A 15085-nucleotide genomic window follows, 5' to 3' on the forward strand; every position below is an offset into this window, starting at 1 on the left:
CGGGGATGAAAGCACGAGATTGTTGAATTTTCAATTAAATATCGGGAGGCTCCTGTCGGAAGCAGGAGACTTACCCGGGGAGACTTTTAAAACACGTGCATGAGTTATGTATAGGAAATATATATACCGTTGCCATCTAGTCCCCATATCTTGCTGTGCGAAATAGTGTATATTTCACCTAGGTCCACAAGCGCGTAGTTATTAACAATTTTCTCTAAACGTACACACGTCTGTGAACTGTAGTCATGGTTACCATCTACTCCATTACAAGATAACGCCTGATCTGTTGCGAAACCCGAACGCAATGCACTATGTTTTGTTGTTCTACAGAGGGCCACGTTGCAAATTTTACAAACCACATACTCTGAAATAAACTTAATGATGAGAATAAGAATAAAGAAACCAAATTCCAAATTTATATGATATTAAAGGACGTAAAAATACAAGATCAATGTGTTGATTCAATTATAATTTCGGGCATTTTGTTATAATTACCCTTTGTTCAACATACAGAAATATGGACAAAAACATTAACAAAAAGAAGAGTTTTAATCCCCGATCCCTCTAGTTCCACCACTGTTGTCATGTATAAATGTCAATACACTAAATTATTATCACACCAACCTGTCTGTTTCTTAACATTATGGCATCCTTATACATATATTAAAGACTTACTCACCTCGATATATAATCCAAACCCAGATTACTAATTGACGAGCAAACCTAGCGCTATTCATAATACCTGAAATATTTAATATCAGTATTAGCCAAAAAAATAATAGTAATATGTCTGTTTTCTACTATCCTACTTACCCTACTTAAAAAAAAGGCTCCTACCCTGAACATTTTATGGCCACTTTGTCTCAAGAACTGTTAAAATCTAGATTGTTTCCCCATTAACTTAATGTAATTTTTTTTTTGGAGGGGGAGGGGGGAATAGAATAATTTTCCGAGTTGTGCTTTTGTTACTTTTTATGTATGATTTCAGTTACTTTAAGTTCTTTGTTGTGTATGCATGTCTGTTTTCCATGTCAGGTCTTTGTCCCTGGATTACATTTTTGATTACCGTTATAAGCTTAGACCTTAGTTCCCTCGATTACTCTTTCCTAACCAATACCAGCCCCATTTTTTTGCCGATAACAGGAGAATGTTTATTTCTTTTTGTCTTAACCGTAGTTATCAGCTGGAAAAAAGCTTGAAAGTGTAACAGAACATATACATGCAAATCTGGACATTGGAAAGAGATCAAACGGACAAACAAAATCGAGTGCATATGGCACGTTAATAAGATCACAATTTCCTATTTCAATATAATACATAAAATCTAGATTGTAAGTGAAATTTAATATACAAGTGATTTAAGGATTGCTGTCGTAAACTGCCCTTAAGTTGGTTATGCGAGTATTTTAACTTTAAAATAAGAAAAAAAAACAATCCGTAGAATTTAATTTCTAATAAATTAAAGCCAAAATTAAGATATTAAGATGGTTACAATTTAATTATTACCACCGCTGAGAGAAACTGCTCAGTCTCGGGGGGAGGGGGGTTACAAGATTTCTCTACTCGAGAAGTTAAATTTTAGATTTCTACCCACCGGCTTCAGTGAGTGGGTTAAATCTATAATTTCACTACCGAGAGTGGAGAAATCTTCCGCCGGTGGTTAAAAAGTTCCGTGCGTTTTTAACCACCGGCTCAGAATGGGTGAAATAATAATATATCTCATACATTGTCTTAAAATATTTATTTCCGATTATGAACATCTTATTGAGAATACTCTGTTTCTTACAAACAGATTTTTATAGTGTCAACAAATTTATTTACTGAAGTTTTTACTTTATTATTTATATCCTATAACTGAAGCGTATTCCCCACAAAGTCCAGAACTTGTTTTGAAGCTGATGTTTCCTCTGTTTAACTTGTTCAATTGTGTTAAGTTCCTTTTATTTTCACGTTATTCATTGTTCTTATCCTCTGTTCTGTTTTTGGATACTGATTTACCAGTTAGTATTAAAATATACTGGAAATAATTAATCGCAATGGAAGCGGGAGGTTGAGCGCTATAAATAATGGTGTAATCTATCATTTTCATTATATGAAAAATTTAAAATGGTGTTCGGAAACATAACATTATTTTTTCGGCCTTGCAGATTTCTCATCAATTGGCCGTATTTGTAACAAAGTGTAAGATTTTAATGAACGTAAAAGATTCATCAGAGAAAAGCGTTTGCAACAGGGGTACCAATTTCACAAACTTCTGAAAAAAAATTGACGAAGTTTTTTTTTAATTCACCGTTAAAAAGGTTTGATACAAAAATATTATATTAGCATTTGCAGATTCTTAAAAATGGTGTTGCTCACCCAGTTTTTTATGGAAATATAGACTATTAAGCACATTATTTTAAACATAATACGATTAATCTAGGGCTGTAACTTAGTACACGATGTATGGTAGTATGGGACAGTTCATCTAGGTGTTATTATGTAGGATAGATTTAATCCTACGAAGAGGAATGACCCGGCCAGCGAAAACTATGTTTTTTATATAGCCTAGTTGGCCGAGTGGTCTAGGACGCTGGACTTAGTACAGGCGGTGTTGCCATAGATGTCACAGCGGTACGAGTTCGAGTCCCGCGGAGGTAACGACCAAAAATTTGCTTCGCAAATTTGACAGTTCTTACATCGTTGGGAATTTTTCAGACCTTTCTATACGTTTACGTTATCTTCCCTGTATCAATTTGATCCGATGGAGCAGTGTAGCGAATAGAGTCGTCACATTCTGAGACGTTGTATAATATTGATTTGTTGTGACATGCATCATTAATTTGATCCTCTATCCTACATAACACCTAGATGAACTGTCCCGTACTACCATACATCGTGTACTAAGTTACAGCCCTATATTAATCCTACGAGGAGGAATGACCCGGCCAGCGAAAGCAATATTTTTCATATAGCCTAGCTGGCCGAGTGGTCTAGGGCGCTGGACTTAGTGCAGGCGGTGTTGCCATAGATGTCACAGCGGTACGAGTTCGAGTCCCGCGGAGGGAACGACCAAAAATTTGCTTCGCAAATTTGACAGTTCTTAGATCGTTGGGAATTTTTCAGACCTATATATATGTATGTGTGTGTATTATTTCACAATCCTTACTTTATGGGCTATCATTTAATATATGTTTCTGCTGAGAATAATTCAAAATAGTAACACCCAAGTATAGTTGTTGAAAAATGAATTGTAACGAACCGAATGCGGAAACGCACACAAATCCGATGGGTCAGTATAGACAATAGACAATTTTATTTGAACAAACACATTTACAGTAAATGGTTATGACATGAACAAAAAAAAAACGGTACAATGGAATATACATGACATATAAACTAAATTTATGACCATGGTGCATCTGATCAAAATAGATTAATCTATAATAGTTTAAACGTTATATATTAATATAATTTCTGTTAAATTAAATTGACCTTCAATTCGAACATTCATTCATGAATTTGATAGTTATTTTTAGTATTTCTATAGATGTACTGTTTAATATATATGCTATATCTCTTGGTATGAGGTAAGGTTTTGATGAAGAAATTAAACCTTGGTTGTCCAATTTCATTCTGTATTGATTTCTTTGCGGTGTGTTGTGTGTGCACACCGAGAAGAAATGATATTCATCCTCTATGTTCCCATTATCACATGATTTACATATACGTTTTTTCTCTATATATTTTTTGTACCGACCCCTTTCTATTTCTAGTGCATGTGCACTCAAACGAAATTTACTGATGATAGATCTTTCTATTTTAGATTTACATAAATCAATACATGGGGGTCTTTCAGACGGACTAAATATTTTACGGAAAATGACAGTTTTCACAAGCGTTGATATACATTTGCATTCGAGGGTATTTTTGCTTAGATTATTTTATTTTGTATTCGTTATGTACATAGTTGTCTTTGCTATATCAGGTTTTTGATCTATTTGTTACGCTATTTCTTCAAATTCCTTAAAATATAAATTTTGTTGTTGATAACTCGTATAACAAAAAAATCATAAGTAACATTTTTGGGGCAGTTATTAAAGAAAAAAGGATTCATTGTGTCCATGTCATCTGTTTTCACACCATTTAAAGTTATGCCGTCTAAAACTAAGACAATGGGCTAAAAATAGAATGGGAATTCCTTTACATTTCGCAGAAGGGGTCTTCTTATAAAAAATATTTAATTCAGTAAGTTACAGTGACCATTTTATATAGAAATAAATGAAATATAAGTCCTTGCCAAACACAAACTCTTACTGTTATTGGACTATTAACGAAGCCAATGATGCTTGGCTAATGGGTATTGAATGTTTTTACTCTCAAACTAAACTATTTTATACGTCAGAATATTAAATAATTCAGCTAGTTAAAGATAGAAAGCGAAGCATAACTATCAGTATCTCATCTATCTCACGCCGAGTTTTATGCTTATTCTACCGAAAACAAAGCTAATGTTATGTCAATTGAGTTGGACCTTAATTAAACTCTCCGATCGCTCTGTTGAGAACGCCAACAAAATAACTTGAAAGGCATAGTAGAGGTAGATAATTCCGCGTTTCGGAAGACTTATCTGATTTCATGTCTATATGCTCAGAAGTAGAGGTGTACATGTGCAATTTTCGTATTGATTGAATGTCATATGGGTAAATGTACTATTCTCTTATTGAAAGAATGTCACATGAGAAAATGTACAATTCTCATATTGAAAGAATATCACATGAGAAAATGTACAATTCTGGTATTGACAGAATGTCACATAAAAATGTACTTTTCTCGTATAAAATGAATATCGCATGGAGAAATGTACAATTCTGGTATTGAAAGAATGTCACATGAGAAAAAGTACAATTCTTGTATTGAAAGAGTGGTACATAAAAAAATGTACAGTTCTCGTATTGAAAGAATGATTATCATGCATGTATCTACATTAATATAAAATATACCTATGATATTTGGAGCGTACAATTATGGTATCTGAGACTTTCTTTACTAACATATTCATGTGTGTATAAGGGAGATAAACGAACCTTTTGGTGGAAACCCATGAAGTGTTTTACTTGACAGATCAATGGATAGATAATAGGATTGAGGATGACACCATTTCCGCTAATAGATAGTAGACAGAGAGATGGTAGTCATGTAACAGTAGTATAACAGTTTACGATCTTGGTCTTGCAAAGTTGTCAGGGGAGCATGAAACACTCCACACGAAACACAAAGCCCAAAATAACATTGTTTTTGTCTGCAAAAACTTTTAACAACCAATGTTTATTATCAGAGGTAGACGTAGAAAATAATAGCAGTGATAAGACCTATACTGCTAACACACTCTCCAAAGAAGAAATTGTGGAAAACCATAAATCTGTGCTATCGTCTTTTGGTCTCTCTACCCAGGACGATGACTGTGATTTACCGTCTATGTACTGGATTCCTAAACTCCACAAGAATCCATACAAACAAAACTTTCAAAACTTAACTTCTATACTCACAGCTGTCAAAGAGGGTTTGCAGTCCTACCACAACACTTGTTACTCCCGTAGTGGTATTAATTCAATGTGGATCCTGCAAACAATTCGGAAGATCTTTTGGAGACAATCAGTTCAAGACTATTATCAGAATATAACAGCATTAATACCTATGATTTTTCAACAATGTATACTTCTATTCCACATACTCAGTTAAAATACCGACTTAAAAACATTATACATCGTTGTTTTTCCAAAAAAGATGGTACACCTAGACACAAATATATAGTTTTTGGTAGAGATTCCTCATACTTTGTAAGAAATAATTCCATATCATCTTCCAAATATACAAAAGATGTTTACAAAATGCTGGAATTTCTAATCGACAACATATTTGTCCAGTGTGGTGGATGCGTTTTTCAACAAACGGTCGGCACTCCAATGGATACAAATTGTGCTCCTCTACTTGCTGACCTACTCCTTCACTCTTATAAGGCTGACTTTATAACTGATCTGATCCGAAAGAAAGAACATCGTTTAGCTAGATTCTTTAATCTCAGTTTCCGCTGTATAGATGACGTATTATCTTTAAATAATCCCAATTTAGGGGGTAGGATACATCGCATCAACCCCAAAGAACTTGAGGTAAACTATACTACAGACACTGTAAGGTCAGTCTCATATCTTGACCTACACTTAGAAATCGGTGGTAAAGGAAAACTATTGACCAAACTTTACAACAAACTTTGTGACTTTTCATTCAAAATTGTCAACTTCCCTTTCATCTGTGGCAACATCCCTTCAGCACCTTCGTATGGAGTGTTCATATCACATCTCATACGTTATGCCAGAGCTTGCCGATACTGCGCAGACTTTTTTGTATCGCGCTAGAAGTCTTACAAATAGACTTTTGGAGCAGGATTATGTTGCTACAAGATTGAAGTCATCACTACAAAAGTTTTATTGCCGTCATCATGAACTCGTGGATCGTTACGGTGTATCCATCTGCGCCATGAAAACTGATTTGTTCAACGTGTCATAGTTTTCCTTTCCTCTTTCGTCTACCCCGGGCTTGACTTTTTATGAGCAACTCGGCGGGTGTTTCTAGAAAAGCAGAGGATGCTTACCCTACCGGTGCACCTGGTCCATGCTCCCAGTTTTTTGCTCATTTGCTTTTGTTACTTTGTATGTATGATTTTAGTTACTTTATGTTCTTTGTTGTGTATGTCTGTTTTCCATGTCTGGTCTTTGTCCCTGGATTACATTCTTTTGATTACCGCTATAACATTGGTTCCCTTGATTACTCTTTCTCCTAAGCTCTGTCCCTCCATCATTGTGGCATTTGGTAATAGAAAGTAAACGCACTTGCTTAGTTTTTTCTTAGCGAAGTGTAAAATATAGTGGAACAACTTTGGCTACAAACCACTAATTTCACTTTCCATAGGCTCCAATGCTACATGTAATTTCACGAAGTTCGATGTGTTATGGAGCTTCTACCCTGTTTAATCTGAAGAAGACCATACATCATGTGTACACTAATAGCTCTGAAACTATTATGTGGGGTTTACTGTCTTGCAGTGTGGTACCGGCTCCTAGAAGACAATGAGCTAAAAATAGAATGGGATTTCCCCTACATTTCACAAAATGGGTTTTCATCCAGAACTTATAAAAAATATTTAATTCAGTGAGTTACAGTGACCATTTTATGTAGAAATAAATGGAATTTAAGCCCCTGCCAAATACAAGCTCACTTGTGCAGATTTGATATTTTTTCTGACTTATTTTTACCGTTTTATATAATCATTTTGAACATTTAAAAATGATAAAGTTCAAATGGAAAACTGAGTTATAACTACACAAAGCCGTAGCCAGGTTTTCTGAATGGGGGGTGCGAACTGATCACTGATAAGCAATTTTACTTGGTTATCTGGTATGATTTCTCTTAAATAATAGGCTAAGATGTAAATTGTTTTTTTTCAAAAGGTGTTGCGATCGCACCCATTGCACCTTCTGGCTACGGCCTTGTTTCAACCATAATTTGAGTTTTCAATAACTAAAAACCTGTCATCTTATATTTTTTTAATAATTTAATGGGGTCTCTTTTGTTTTGGTATACAGAGAAGTAATTATGTCTTTATGTGTGTTCTCATGTATTAAATCTCAATCAGCTTTATTCAGGTGAAAAAAGCTCTTACTGTTATTGGACTGCTAACGAAACCAATGATGCATAGCTAATAGGTATTGAATATTTTTACTCTCAAATTAAACCATTTTATACGTCTGAATATTAAAGTATTCAGCTAGTTAAAGACAGATAGCGAAGCATAACTATCAGTATCTCATCTATCTCACGCCGAGTTTTATGCTTATTCTACCGAAAACAAAGCTAATGCTGCGTCAATTAAGTGAACAAGTTTCCAGCATGAACCTTAATTAAAATCTCCAACCGACAAAAAATTAGAGGTAGATAATTCCGAGTTTCGGAAGACTTATCTGATTTCATGTCTGTATGCTCAGAAGTAGAGGTGTACATGTGCAATGTTTGTATTGATTGAATGTCGTATGGGTAAATGTACTATTCTCTAATTGAAAGAATGTCACATACAAAAATGTACTTTTCTCGTTTAAAAAGAATACCACATGGGAAAATGTACAATTCTCGTAATGAAAGAATGTGATATGAGAAAATGTACAATTCTCGTATTGAAAGAATGTCACATGAGAAAAAGTACCATTCTCGTATTGAAAGAATGATTATCATGCATGTATCTACATCAATATAAAATATACCTATGATATTTGGAGACTAGCATTATGGTATCTGAGACTTCTTTACTGGCATATTCATGCGTGTATAAAAAAAGATAAATAAACCTTTTGGTGGAAACCCATGAAGTGTTTTAATTGACAGATAAATTAGTAGATAATAGGATTCAGCATGACACTAGTTCCGTGAATAGATAGTAGACAGAGAGATGGTAGTCTTTTTAATAAGCTTGACATAACAGTAGTATTACAGTTTAAAATCTTGGTCTTGCACTGTTGTCAGGGGAGCATGTTCAACCTGAAGTTCCGTGTTAGATTACACAATTGTCGGGGGGAGCATGTTCAGCCTGAAGTTCCGTGTTGGCTAAACAGTTGTAGGGAGAGCACGTTCAACCTGAAGTTCCGTATTAGATTACACAATTGTCGAGGAGAGCATGTTCAGCCTGAAGTTCCGTGTTGGCTAAACAGTTATCGGGACAGCACGTTCAACCTGAAGTTCCGTGTTAGCGTACAAAGTTGTCGGGAAGAGAATGTTTAGCCTGAAGTTCCATGTTAGTTTGTATACAGTTCTCGGGGAGAGCATGTCCAATCTGAAGTTCCATGTCAGCTTACACAGTTATCAGGAAGACCTTATTCAGCCTGAAGTTTTATGTTAGGATTGCAGAGCCGCTAGCTTCTGCAGGTCCTTTTGAACCTTCACACTCTAGCTGGATTGGAAACATCAGAGGTGCCAATTCAAGCACATTAATATAAAGTCAGTCAAGCGCTCTCATATCTCAAAGACCTTTTAATCTGATACTCCTCCATAAAACTCATTAATATTTTTAAGCAAAAATGCAATGTGCAGCATTTTGGTACTGAAAAGTTCTCGTAACTGATGCTAGAACTGAGATATACTAAAAATATAAGAGAAATGACTGACGAAATTCCACAGAGCCCATTTTCGTAGACTAAAACATTTTTTCAAGTTTTAACGCTAAATAATACGAAATTTACGCGTAATGACGCAAAACTCGTAATAACGCGGCGAAACACTCGTCTTGTTTGAATATATATAAAAGAAGAAAGCGTATGATTTGTCCGCCTGTATTTTGACATTTCCATATTTTTTCAAGAATTTTCAATTTTTCCTTTTTTGTGTTGGAGGTCGAAATGGAGAGATTTAAAACTGTGTTTTGTTCTCTATGTAACGTAATACTTAAGTTTTGTTTGGTCAAACGAAGTCATTTATGAAACTTTTATATCAATAATTAAAATGGCACGGAGGAAACCAAAAACATTAAACAAAACAAAACAACAAAACAAAAACAGAACATAGGAGCCACAATCATCTTTAGTGTAAAATGTCATGACTCCTAAAATACTAACGACAACAGAAAAATGTTTTTTTATTAATGCCGATAAGTGCTATAGCTTCCAAATATTTGTTAAGCAGGCTGTCCCCCTCATGATTATATACTGATCACCATGAAGCTTTGATATAAAAATGGCGGCCGTTAAATAGGTTCTTGCTTGTCATCGACTCAAAAAGCTTTCATTTTCAAGGAGAAGTTATTTCACGCCCACCCTGGCAGCGAGGAAACTCACTGCTACATAATATTTCAAATAAATGATAAACATTTGTAAAAAAGTCTCCATAATATATACAAAATATTTGGCGTTATTTCACGAAATGTCGCGTTATTACGCGTAAGTTTCGCGTTACAGCGCGAGAAATTTTTTTAGTCCACGAGATCAAAAGGCTTTCGTAATGGCTGATATTTCCTGTTATATTAGAAAAATGAGTTTACTGTGTTGTAGCGTCATCGGAACTACTTAATCCATATAGTGTTAAACATATTGCAAGTATCATATTGGTCTTTTATCTAATCATTTATTTCCTATTCTTCTAAAACAAATACACACAGCTGGGGAAAACATTATAATTCACACGAATATTACATTAGTGCCTATAGTTAGGTTTAAGTTTTTTTCTAATGTTTTCTCCACACAACAGAAATAAAATGTCAAGATTATTGACCGGAGTGCCATTTTTGGGGATACGAAAGCAAAAAAAAAAAAGAAAGATTATAAATCTTTTCATAGCCAGTGAAAGATTACTGATTATACGTACTGATAAATCCAGTCTTGACTGTAACGTCGGTTTTTTTTTTGGGCTACTTTCGTTCATGATGTGTATGAATGATATTTTCATAAAAATTGTAGAGGGTCCCGCGTATGAATGCAGGGCCAACTTTGATAAAAGAGTCCAACGGCCAGAGACAAGGTTCCTAGACTACTTTAATTTTTAATTAAATGCATAACGCATGTTCATAGCCAAACTCCACAACCTATATACATAGACAATAAAAGTGCACTGACTTGACATAAAACTGGTTTACAAATGAGGCTAGAATCGCGAGAAAATGCAAGGCTATGCCAAGCATTTTCATCGGTTCGAGCCGTGTTCATATATCTATGTTTTTTTCCCAGTCAGTGGATATAATACATATCTAGATAAATGAATAATTATTTATCTACAAGTGAGGACTATCTTTTTCAACTTGCTATCATTGTTGATTCTATATTTATATAACAGCATAGCGTTGCATTATATAATCAACAGTTAATTGTTGTTTAGATTCGTTCCTCACAGGCAAAGCCTAAAATCACATCATTGAAAGCTTGAAGAGACCCGCATTTAACCCCCGAAACACAATACGAAAGCACGATTTTATCCATTAAGTCTTGTCAGATTGTTAGTACTTATCCTAGACAAATAGATACCAAGCATACTTTTATGGATCTCGGCATTTATTGTATTAAATGTGTATTATGTTGTGACAATGTAAACCAAAATGGCTACTGGTCGTTATAGTGAGTTCTGCGGTAATTCTTTTTAATGAATATTCCTGCAGTTTACATGCGATACGATATAAGAAACCTGCAGGAGTAATGGGAAAACTTATATAGGATTAAGCACAGTTTTAAAAAAAATATCGGTGTGTAAAATCGGACCATTCACTCACAAATTATTCCGACTTATATATTAGTTTTGTGAGTGAATTGTCCAATTTTACATAAAGTCATCCATAAGTTCTGGAAAACAGTGTTTAATCCCAATAATTCCAATTCTGACCCGTCTACAATTTATTTATCGTTTTTCCTTCTTGTAGACACTCGTTTAGTGAAATTGATAACCGAAATAGACCTTTCAAATGGCGACCAGCATTCAATGAACTGCATGTCGTGGTTATTAATTTCAATATTGGAAGTAAGTATAGGGGCTAGTGATATTTTATTTGATACATTATATGTTGGATTACATTTTGTCTGTTTTATTTTATAATCTTCTGAAGGAATGACTGTTATATTTTTCGGTCTACGTAGAAATCATTACAAAAGGGTTGATGGAGTCACGGTCACACACAAAATTTGATCGCTGAGATGATGTACAAAAAATTTCATCCAATGAGAAAGCGTATTACTTCTGAAAATAAATTATCTGTATATTTCATACAACATTCTTAAGCAATATTTGATGTAACGTTGAGTCCCATTGGATAACATCATTTATTCCATAATATATAAATACTGATGGTAAAGTTACATTGACAGAGTTACGTCCGTGCGAGACCCGACAGGGTAGTAAAGGACGTTAAAACTCCCCTTAGTAGTGGTACATTGACAGTGAAATGAATAAAAAAGGACATTAATTGACTCAGAAAAATGAAAAAAAATTATATTCCAGATGCTTTAAAACAGTGGATATGATGGATATGGGTCTTTTGATCAGAAAATAGAATAAAAAAAAATACCGTCTTCTTTTTCAGTTCATGGGCTCGATGAAAGTCAATTATACTTCAATATAGTTACCTCTTTATTGATTGTTAATTGATTGATTGTCGGGGTTTAACGCCCGAGCAGCAAAATTTCAGCTATATTCAGGCGACTCTTTATTGACACCATCCAACAACATACTTTGGTTATAACATCAAACAGAAAGAAAACTTCACACATCAGTACTTTAACCTTATTCTTTTATAGGGCACCGATTGTTTTAGCATGAGTGTGTCTCGGATTTGATGTCGGATAGGATCTTTTTAGCACAAGCGCAAATTTTTTTTATTTTATTTTATTTTCATTTTTTTATACTTCGTCAGCAACCAAATCAATATATTTTAAAATTAAAAATCTGCCGTGTTTAGTAATGGGGGAATATAGAATCATTATTTTTATTTTATTGAATGAATGAGTAAAATAATTTTTTCACCAAAATTTGGAACATTGATTTTTTTCAATAAGACCCTAGGCCCTTCTGTGTCCGTAGTAGGAGAGTATTGCCTGGTTGTTCTGTAATGTATTAGATTTAATTCGAACAAAAAAAGTCGCCCCAGTGCCAAAAGTTGATCCCATATTAATAATTTAATAAGGCTAGTAATAAGTCTTCTAATTGGTTGGTCCTCTTTTGTCAATGTAATTGAATAATTTTGTAATGGGACATCATCAATCATCATCTAACATTATTACATTTGATGTCATGTGATCTAAATAAATAAATGGAGTGCAAAAATACTCTCTGCGAAAAAGGGGGATTTTTCACACATGTAGATTAAACTGGAATTAGCGCATGACATTTCGCAAATGTAATTATTATAACTTTATCTTTGCTTTAAAGAAAATCCTTTTGGAGTAGGATTACTGTATCCCATATTTTCTTTGTAATAATTTTGAATTTCATTGGGACCTGACCATAGTTACCCTGCGGCAAAACAGTGCTCACTGTGTCTGTCCGATAGAAATTGAATTAAATTGGACTTCGGACTTATATTATAGGTGAACTAGTAGTAAATCTGACCTTTTAATCTGGAAGTCAGAACCAATTAGAATACAAGAAAATGTCCTAAATTGATCCCATGAAATTACTTGAAGAAAGTCGACGAATTACCGATGCTTAAAATTCAAGCAACGATTCCAACAGGTCCTAAGAAGTTTTGATGGTGATATTAAAAGTAGTGTCGAAGATAGGTTTAAGAGTAAAAAAGTATGGAAATACAAATGGACAAGCACCTCGTTGAGCTTACGCAAAATCTGCTTGGGGTGTCCGGCAGAGTCAGGAATATTGGAGTCAAAGTAAAAGGTGAAAGAGTGCCAAAGCGTAAGCAACTTGTTAGTTAAGCAGAAAATCAATGGAAAACCAATACACGTAATTTGATAAATCAATAATATCGAAATCAGAAACTAGAACAAGCACCAAAAGCACAATTAGTAGTTCAACCAGCTATAGATTACACATAATTTGAAACTCTAAAGAAAACTGTATTGGGTCTCAAATGCCGGTCAAAGAACAAAATCTATAAAAGCATGTGATATATAATATAGAATCAACTAACCAAGTTGAAGACTACACATTTAGTCGCACGGATCGTAGCTTGATTTCCAGAAAAGATAATCATACCTTTCCAAAAAGGGTCCCTACTAAGGTAGCACGCATCCAAATAAAAGACCACGACAGGAGTCATCCCCCAGCGCACCTCAAACAAGTGGGCATTCTACTTATCCAAACAGATAGGGGTGTGGTAAAGGAGGAAAAAATGACAAAATAATTACTGAACAATAAATATACTGTAAAAATCAATTTGTTGAACTGTAACTATGTTATTTGAATGTTTTTGGTCTGCGAAAGTGGTTATTTTGTCCAGATTTTTCAAATGTCACACAAGAACATGATATATGCATATTTGTCGAAACAGAAAATACTGATCTTGTTCATTCGAATTTTCCATCTAATTACACATATATGACAAAAACAGACGAAAGTTTAAGAAGATTTCTGGCGGGAATTATAATTGTTATATACAATCTTTGGCGAAAAAGATATGATTTTATACCACTGAAAGTGAATTTGTTCAGTGGTTTCAAATATCAAATTCTATTTTAGCTTCTGATGAGGACCTTTTATTTGGATGCATATATATACCACCTGAAAACAAGGAGTACTCGTCTACTGAAGCCTTTGATGAGGTAGAGTCTGAATTGATGTACTTCAAACATAATAACTGCGATACGGCTTTAGTTGGCGATTTTAATGCAAAAACAGGTTTACTGTTCGATTTTATTGTTCCTAAAGAATCTGTTGTAAGTATTTTTTTGTTCGATTGTGATACTGATATCCTGGAATATATGTACAATTATGATAATTTGCTCATTACAAAGAGCAACAGAGTGTGCATGTGAGCCAAACTCTTATGGTAACAAACTATTGAATATATATAAAAAGCTGAATCTTTACATTGCAAATTATAGATCTGGTGATTATAAGGGCAAGGGTGGAAAAAACTTGTAAAGATACAAGCATGGTTGGTTATTTAATATTATCTTCGAAGTTAATTATCTTGACCTTTCAGTATAGACGATTCCATACCGTTATACTCGGATTGTCGTTGTTTATTAAAATATCCTCATTCCGAGCTTTGTTTGGTGATTCTTTTGACTATCGCTATAACCTTGGTCCCCTTGATTACTCTTTTGACTACCCCTATATCCTTGGTTTCCTTGATTACTTTTTCACCAGTTTAGATGAACTGTCCTTTGGGTGAAAGTGGTGTTCAACAAACAAATGTTGATAGTATTGCATTAGAAATAAGTTACAATTTTTTAACACAGCAAAAGGTTTTTGGTAAACGGAATACGCATGTTAAATTTCATAAACACGTGAACTTAAAACCGTATTTTAACAGAAAGTGTTTGCTGAATAGAAAGAAATTCCACAAAGCACGAAAACGGTAATGCCGAGAACAGACGCTATATGATGCAGCCAATCAAAGAATATAAGC

The 15085-nt window shown here is 34.2% G+C and overlaps 1 protein-coding gene across 1 annotated transcript in view; it reads right to left on the reverse strand.

The window, feature by feature from the left end:
- LOC148615763 (uncharacterized) overlaps positions 1 to 15085 on the reverse strand; it is a 35205-nt gene that overhangs the window by 6485 nt on the left and 13635 nt on the right. Inside the window, exons 2-3 of the mRNA XM_088581562.1 lie at positions 680 to 742; positions 128 to 364 (exon numbers count right to left, since the gene is read on the reverse strand). Coding sequence (XP_088437688.1) covers positions 128 to 364; positions 680 to 737 — 295 coding nt within the window. The 5' untranslated portion in view covers positions 738 to 742. The remainder of the gene's footprint in view (positions 1 to 127; positions 365 to 679; positions 743 to 15085) is intronic.

This window comes from Perna viridis, chromosome 5 (assembly GCF_037379345.1).
Source record: "Perna viridis isolate PV_CMFRI_1.1 ecotype Kerala chromosome 5, ASM3737934v1, whole genome shotgun sequence".
Taxonomy (NCBI): Eukaryota; Metazoa; Mollusca; class Bivalvia; order Mytilida; family Mytilidae; genus Perna; species Perna viridis.